This window comes from Pongo pygmaeus, chromosome 1 (genome assembly GCF_028885625.2).
Source record: "Pongo pygmaeus isolate AG05252 chromosome 1, NHGRI_mPonPyg2-v2.0_pri, whole genome shotgun sequence".
NCBI lineage: Eukaryota > Metazoa > Chordata > Mammalia > Primates > Hominidae > Pongo > Pongo pygmaeus.
The window spans coordinates 213,768,229-213,776,858 of record NC_072373.2 but is presented as its reverse complement, the minus strand read 5'-3'; the positions used below and the strand labels follow the sequence as shown (position 1 = coordinate 213,776,858).

General features: G+C 49.8%; 1 protein-coding gene across 2 annotated transcripts in view; it reads right to left on the bottom strand.

Annotated features, from left to right (window-relative positions):
• Window positions 1-1,629: 1,629 nt before the first annotated feature.
• PADI2 (peptidyl arginine deiminase 2) overlaps window positions 1,630-8,630 on the bottom strand; it is a 52,293-nt gene continuing 45,292 nt past the window's right edge. For both annotated transcript variants that reach the window (XM_054436054.1, XM_054436065.2), the window contains 3 exons: window positions 6,267-6,352; window positions 4,947-5,075; window positions 1,630-4,142 (listed from right to left, as the gene is read on the bottom strand). In XM_054436054.1, coding sequence (XP_054292029.1) covers window positions 3,909-4,142; window positions 4,947-5,075; window positions 6,267-6,352 — 449 coding nt within the window. In that variant the 3' untranslated portion in view covers window positions 1,630-3,908. The remainder of the gene's footprint in view (window positions 4,143-4,946; window positions 5,076-6,266; window positions 6,353-8,630) is intronic.

Sequence of the window (8,630 nt, the reverse complement as noted above, 5' to 3'; positions counted from 1 at the left end):
GGGTGCTGGCTCACGCCTATAATCCCAGCACTTTGGGAGGCCAAGGTGGGTGGACCACAAGGTCAGGAGGTCGAGACCATCCTGGCCAACATGATGAAACTCCGTTTCTACTAAAAATACAAAAATTAGCTGGGCATGGTGGCGCTTGCCTATAATCCTAGCTAGTCTGCAGGCTGAGGCAGGAGAATCACTTGAACCACGGAGCCAGAGGTGGCAGTGAGCCAAGATCTTGCTACTGTACTCCAATCTGGCGACGGAGCAAGACTCCATCTCAAAAAAACAACAAAACAAGACAAAACCAAAAAAGGGGATTTCAGAGGACTGGGCCCCTGGGTTAAGCCTGGGAGTAAGTGAACCAGTGATTCTCATTTTGCAGTGGCCCCTTTAAAATAGTGGCACCAAGACTTTGGTCCAGAAGCTCAAGACGGGACTAAGGAGTGAGAAGGGCCCCAGGTGTCTCCCAAAGAACTTGGAAGCAGCTTCTAGACTCAGCAACCAATCAGGTGACTCCATTTTAGGGCCTCAGGAGTTTGTTCACAAAGACCCTGTTAGATCATGGTTATGTTGAACGGATTTTCATGCCATGGGTCAAATCACAAATACTTGTGTGTAATGGTTCTTTATTAAAAGAACACAACATCACCCAGAGCAATGGACACGGCTGGTGCCCTGCCCAGACCCTCTTCTGGTTGCGGCAGAACTTGTCACAAGCTTGTGACTTTGTTCCTAATCCCAATTGTGATCTTTAGATGGTTGCCTATGGGCTCCTGGTGCCCCCTCGCCCATTCAGAGGGCCAGAGTCCCCAGAGCCAATGACTGGTGCAGGCGGACAAAGATTCAGCCCCCAGACAGGACAGTTCAGAGGTGCCATTTATGCTCCAGAGCTCTCCAGGGATCGGTCTGAGGCTTCACCTCACACTCTTGTATGGTTTCTTCCCTTTCCTTGGCCTGCTCCTCCAGTTACCATCTTAGTTTCTCCTGGAGGCTCCTTTTTTTTTTTTTTTTTTTTTTTTTTTTTTTTTTTTTTTTTTTTTTTTTTTTGAGATAGGGTCTTGCTCTGTCATGTGGGTTGGAATGTAGTGCAGTGGGACGATCGTGGCTCCCTGCAGACTCCATGTCCTAGGCTCAATCGATCCTCTTGCCTCAGCCTCCCAAGTAGCTGGGACTACAGGCATGTGCCACCATGCCCAGCTAATTTTTAAAATTTTTTATAGAGATGGGGGTCTCACTATGTTGCCTAAGCTGGTATGGAACTCTTGGGCTCAAGGGATCCTCCTGCCTTGGCCTCCCAAAGTGCTGAGGTTACAGGCATGAGCCACTGCGCTGGCCACTTCTTAATAAATCACTTGTTCCCGAATGCTTATCTCAGGGTCCGCTCCTGGGGAACCCCATCAGAACAACATAGTCAGAATTTATTGTGGGTACTGGTCTTGACCTTCGGTGGTGGCCATGTAATATGCAGTCACCAAGTGTGTGGGGGATTCCGAACCCTCGAGACACCTATGCTGAGAGCCCAGACCCTGTGCCCAGAACAGCAGGGGCTGCAGGACCAGGAGGGCCCAGTGTGTGGCTTGCCTCACTCCAGGCCGTGTCTATGAAGCAGCAAAGAACATCACACCAACAGCCATATGACTTCCCCTTGGACCATTTATTTCATTGTTCTTTAGTCGAGCTCTTCCCTAAACATCTTTAGATCTCCACCACAGGCTCTTTTTCAGAAATTTGAAACTGTGTTCTTCTTGCCATCTTCACGACATCCCCTGCCCTCTTACATAAGATATTTCAACATCAAGGTGGAAACAGGAACTTAGCTGAGTTTTGCAACAGAGAAGCGTATTCTAGGCCGACGTTTTTAGAAAGTGGGGGTAGGGAAGAGCCATGAGTCCACAGGGGTACATCCACACCGAGGGTCGTCACACTGGGTGGGCAAGTGAGATGGGAATGGGTGTGTGAGTCCTGGGAGCTTCAGAAACATCAGAAATTACCGACATCATTGGGGAAAGCCTTAGAAAAATCTATAAAGACACACTGTCTGCACATGGGAGGTGCTCACTTCCCCCTAATGTAGACTAAAAAAAAAAAAAAAAAAAAAGAAAGAAAACCCATAAACCCACATTAACCAAACACACACACACGACAAACTCTAAGTCTCCAGACAGACACCCTCAAATAGGCACTTGGTGTTTTCAGCTCTGGGGCTGGAGAGATCTGGGGCTTTGGCCTCCAAAGGTAGGAGCTGCTGTCCCCAGAGAGGACACAACAGCTTCTGGATGCTCTGGGGACTCATTGGATGGGTACTGGCCAGCTAGATGGGAAGGGGGCCTGTTTAAAGAAGATCCCCCTCCCCACTGCCCATTTCACCACAACAGTGACTTGCTGGAAGTTTTGTGCCCTGCGGATTTCTGAATATAGTGGACTGGCATTTCTAAAGAGCGCATCACTGAAGGGGCAGAGGCTGGCCTTTAAATGTGGGCTTTGCATGTTGGGGAGTGATGGGTTCCATGCCAGTAGGGACCAGGTCCAGACTGCTACTAACCACTGTGTTTGCAGAGCCCAGCGCCGTGCCTGGCGCTTGGTGGCATACAACAAATGTTTGTTGAATGGTTGAAGGAAATAATCCCAAATGAAAATCTTGTTCCTCCAAGAATATAAATTACATTATAACCTTTTCATTGGTTATAAATTGGCTCTTCAAAATGGGGTTATAATTCATTTATTCTTCTGGCCCTGAAGGAACTTTTAAAGATGGAAACTGAGTCTTTTCAGTTGGAGCCAGGGCATGAATCTGGGTATGTCCAAATGAGAGGGTCTTTGGCAAATGCACTGGTGAATTTCAATGGGATAATCAAACCACCCCCAAGTTGGCAGCTGACCCAGAACTGGCTGTTGGGCTGGAGGGCAGGCCAGGGTCCTGATGTGTTGGATCTGATGTCCGGAGAGGAGGGGCTGGTCACTTATTATGCCCCGGGGAAGGCCTGAATCTGGCTGCTGGTGAACAAGTTCTTGTCTAGCTGCCTGGACAGATGGCACCAGGAATAAAAAGGAAGAAAGTCAAGGCAGTCGGAGGAGGAAGGTCAGGGAGCGGCCAGAGAATCAAGGACCAGGCAAGAGAAGATGGATATGGCTGACCAGGGGCATCTTTACACATTGAACTCTCAGGTCACAAGTATGCTGGTCTGGGGAGAAATCCTCATGCATGTGGGGGAGCCTGCATCCCTGAGACAGATGAGGCAAAAGGAGCATCCCACATGTGGGGAAACCTGCTCATATGAAATGTTTCCAGGAAGGTTCTAAGCTAACTTACTGGACCCTCAGGGAGTGGGGAGGACTAGCCAACAGTGTCCACACTGCAGAGAGAAAGCCAAGAGGACTTGAGAGGTTGGTAAGGAATGAATAATTGGGGGTGACCACCTGGAAACCCTGAGGGAGATGTATTTGAAATGACGATGGCAGTTCAAGATACGTCTAGGGTCCCGGGGTCCTGGGGTCCCTTTCCATGGATTCTACCTTGATTTTCAGAGCATGGCTGCTGGAAGAACTGGCGATCCCAGAATCTCCTTCCCTTCTCCCCTCATTCAGTGTCAGATTAGAGACTCAAAATTCTTTGGGGAGCAGTTTGGGCACATGGTTTGCTGTGTTTTGTTGTGTTCTGTTCCTTATGTCAGGGCTACAGAGACACTGGCCCAGCTATTTTAAGCAGGGACAGAGTCGAGGCTCACTGGGGATGGCTTCAGAGGACACTGAGGCCCCTCTCAGGGAGGGCAAGGCACAGATATCCCAAATTCCACCCCACGTCCCAAAGGTCTCCCAGCGGGGCTGTCCAGTCCATGTCAGCAGAAGGCTCTGGGCGTGTGAGGGAGGGTCTGGAGAACTAAGGGAAGGAGGCAAACACCAGGGCCCCTGGCAGGTCAGGGCACCATGTGCCACCATTTGAAGGTGAAGGGCTTCCTGCGGACGTTGGTGCCACAGTGGACTTCCCCCAGAAATTTGTGGTAGGCCGAAATGTCGTCGATGAAGGTGCATTCGAGGCCCAGGGGCTCCAGGAGGCCGCGCACGTGCATCTCCAGGCAGCATTCCTCCTCAACCTGTGGCCCGAACGGCTTGGGGATGCCCAGGTCCTTGTCCAGCACGATCATGTTCACCTGTGACGGGGGATTGTGATGGCAACAGCTTCCATTTAGTGAGCACCTACTACACACATGCCAGTCCTAAGCTCATGGAACCCTCACAGCAACCCTGTGAAGTAGTAACTGTGATTGGATAGGGACGGAGTGGGGCTAAGTCACTCACAAATGGCAGAGCTGAGGCAGAAAACCAGGCAATCTGCCTCTGTATATGTGTGGGCAAAAGCATTCACATATGTCTGTACATGTATGTATGCATGGCTATATATGCATGCATCAGAGTGTACATGTACATATGTATGAGTGTGCACACACGTATGGGTATGTATGCATTTGTGTGTGCATGTGTATTTCTGTGTGTGCGTGTGTGTATGTATGTTCATGCGTGCATGTGTGTTTCTGTGTGCATGTGTGTGTATATATGTCCATGCATGCACATGTGTTTGTGTGCACATGTGTGTATATATGTGTCCATGTGTGCATATGTATTGTTCTAACCTCTTTCTATGTTATGGAAGACTCCCCTCTATGTAACAGGAATCCCTCCTGTACATAAAGGACTTTTAATCTTTTGCACAGCACTTTCTTATCTGTTAAGAAAAAGGGTTCCCAGTATCCCAGTGAAACAGCTAGGATGAGCATATCACCCCTAGGAGGAAATGGAGGCCCAGAGAGGGCAAGTGCCTGAGGTGAGGTCACACAGCAGCTCAGCCAGGATTGGGACCTGGGCCTCCCCATTGGACAGCCTCAGCTGAGGGGTCCTTCTGGATCTGGCTGCCCTGTACTGGCATGGGGCGAGGGTTGGGGTCTGCAGGGCCTCACCATGTTTGGGAAGAAGGCTCTGGCGCGGTGGTCCTCGTCCATCTTGAACAGAGCGGGCAGGTCAATGATGTCCTGCTCTGTCAGTCCCAGCTCCTTCTTGAGGATGTCACGGTTCCAGTCCAGGCAGCGCTGGGTAGGAGAAAGGAGGGACGGCGTGCAGGTGAGGGGGACATACACTGGCTGCCTTGTCAACCCCATCCCTGTCTGCAGCACGAAGCCAGGGGTCCCGGCACTCCAGAGAGACTTCTAGCAGTCAGTGGGCGCCTCTGCAGCCTCCCCCTGGCCCTGTCCACCGGGGTTCAGGGACAGCAGTCATAACAGGACAGACGAAGGTCACAGATGTCAGAACAGCAGCTGCCATTTCCCGAGCACTCACTAGAGCCAGTCCCTGTGCTAAGTGCTTCCCACACAGCATCTCAGTGACCCCTCAGGCCACCCCATGAGCTGAGGATAACACGGATGATTTTGGTAATAACAAAAGCTAATGTGTACATGTGCCTGGTACTGTTCTAAGCGCATTACATAGATTGCCTATTTAAGCTCCAGCCCTGTAATATAGATGCTATTATTATTCCCTTTTAATTTTTTTTTTTTAAGACTGAGTCTTGCTCTGTTGCCCAGGCCGGAGTGCAGTGGCACGATCTCGGTTCACTGCAACCTCCACCTCCTGGGTTCAAGTGATTCTTCTGCCTCAGCCTCCCAAGTAGCTGGGATTATAGGCGTCCGCCACCACGCCTGGCTAATTTTTGTATTTTTGGTAGAGATGGGGTTTCAACATGTTGGTCATATTGGCCTTGAACTCCTGACCTCAGGTGATCTGCCCACCTCAGTCTCCCAAAGAGTTGGGATTACAGGCACGAGCCACCATGCCCGGCCAAAATTTTTATTTATTTTTTTTGTAGAGACAAGTGTCTCATTATGTTGCCCAGGCTGGTCTCAAACCCCTGGCCTTAAGCAATCCTCCCGCCTTGGCTTCCCAAAGTTCTGAGATTACAGGCATGAGACACTGTGTCTGGCCCTCATTATCCCCTTTTTAGAGATGAAAGAACCAAAGACAGCCTTAGTGAGTTGCCCACGATCCTACCTCCCCAAGTGAGGGGGCGGCACAATTTGGCACTTCTTTAACCCTGGGACTTTAGCCCAGGAGCAAAGCAAGGAGGCTGGCTGAATGCTGGTGGAGGCTCTTCCCTGTGCTGCTGTGCTCGGGGTCAGGAGCTCCTGAGCCCTTGGCCATTCTCTACGGAAGCCCCAAGAATGTGAGGGCCTGAGCCTCATCCCTCCCAGGGGCCCTCTGGCCCTGCACCCCTGCCCTGCCCTCACCTGGAAGTACAGGTTCTCCTGCACGAGGCTCTCATTGGACAGAATCTTGTTGATGGTGATTCGCTTGCTGCTCATCCCACCCAAGCCTGCAGGGGTCAAAGGACAGGGGATGGTCAAGCTTTAGATACCCAAGCTGGGTGTTCCCCCTTTGCCAAGACCCTCCAGCCCCAGGCTAACTGCTGGACTGGGATTGGGGAGATGGGACTGGGGACAGGCTGGATCACAGGAGGGCACTCCCAGGCGAAATCAGGCCCCCCTCTGTCTGGGGAGGGCAGCACACACTCTTTTCTCCAGAGTTGACCATGACATCTGAGCCAGGACAGTGGTGGCAGCTGCCTTGCTCTCACTCTGGCCAGTGGGATCAGGGGTGGTACAGTAGCCCCCCCCGGTTCTCCCACCTAGATCCTGCTCCTAAGGATGAGCAGCTGACCAGCATGAACATGGCAGAAGCAGCATGGCCAAAGGGGACACCCTTCCCATTTTCCAGAGCTGCCTCATCTTGGCTGCTGCTCTGGAGTGGCCTGCGTCTGCCTCCCGTACCACACGATGGCTTATGTGACTTCCAGCTTGATTAGTAATGCCTAATGCTCAATGAGCACCTACTATGTGGCCGACACTCTTCTAAACACTTTACATTGAATTAACTCATTGATCCTCCCCACATTTCTATGGGGTAGTCGCTACCCTGAAAAATGAGGAAACTGAGGCACAGAGAAGTTATGTGACTTGTCCCAGGTCTTACATCTAGCAAGCCGCAGAGGTGGTGTGCAGATCAGGCAGTCTGATTCCAGAGCCTATGCTCTTAACCTATTATTTATTTATTTATTTATTTATTTAGGCCTCATCTGGGAAGAGCCTGCTGGTCTATTGCACTTCCCAGGTTTATAGCTGGACAGCAGCAAAGATGCCCAGCTATAAGCTGGATGTAATCTTTGAGGCTTAGGGACTCAGAAGGGAGGGTTCAGGTAGAGACAGAAAACTTTAGGGATCTGTGATTTTCTAAAACTGATCCAAGTTCAGGGGATAGGTTCATATAAGCATTTTTCTGGAGGGCACGTCTGTAGTTTTTATCATCTTTTAAAGGGATGTGTTTTTCCCAAACATTGTGGGCTCTGGTCCAGCGGAGATCTTGGCTCTTTGGCATCGCCTGGTTCACCTTCCTCCCCAGGTGTCCTATGTGCTTCTACTCTCTGCTGACTGCACATCCGCGCATCCTCTCTCTGTCTGTCCCAATTACGTGAATGTCTAAGTCCAAGAGATAATGTTTCACTCCTGGACTGACAACGACGATGCCTGACCATGCCTTCTGTCCATCAAAGTCCACTTTTCTTCCTGTCCCCAACTGTATTCTATCTATTTTCTCTCTATCTCTCTTTCTAAAATACAAAGAGAAATCTGGGGCACTGCTTGCCCCTATTTGTACAAAAATAATGGTCCCTATATCCTATGGGTAGTTTTTGAGGGTATGTTTAATATTAGAGAGGAAGCCTCCAGGAAGTCAGGACTGAAGCTTGCCAATCCAAGAACAAACTTCCCATCGGTGGGGAATTTAAAAAGGGTGGTGGTGTTAAATTGGCCTTGTCTGTCCTAGACACCAGTGACAGTCAGGAACACTGTCTTTGGATCTGAGGGGCAGTCATGTAAGTATCAACCAGCTGCGGGAACTCAGGCTTTCAGGCATGAGATACATTATGGATACCAACCTAAAAAGTGACAAAAGTAATTTAAAAAAAAAATAGGCGGAGCACGGTGGCTCATGCCTGTAATCCTAGCACTTTGGGAGGCCGAGGCGGGTGGATCATGAGGTCAGGAGATTGAGACCATCCTGGCTAACATGGTGAAACCCCACCTCTACTAAAAATACAAAAAATTAGCCAGGCGTGGTGGCAGGCACCTATAGTCCCAGCTACTCGGGAGGCTGAGGCAGGAGAATGGCTTGAACCTGGGAGGTGAAGCTTGCAGTGAGCCGAGATCGCGCCACTGCACTCCAGCCTGGGTGACAGAGAGAGACTCCATCTCAAAAAAAAAAAAAAAAAAAAAGGTATAATGGATATAGAGAGTGCTGATGGTCAGTCAACATTGTAGATGTATTTAATGTCCCAGAACTGTGTCCTTACAAATGGTTAAAATAACAAATGTGTTAGATTAGGTATATTTTTATTACAATAAAAAAGGTGTTGGACATGAGGATGGCAACAGCAAATACTGGGGACTACTAGAGTGGGGAGGGAGAGAGGAGGGAAAGAGTTGAACAACTAACTGTTGGCTACTATGCTCAGTACCTGCGTGATGGGATCATTCATACCCCAAATCACACAATATACCCAGGTAACAAACCTGCACATGTACCCCCTAAATCTAAAA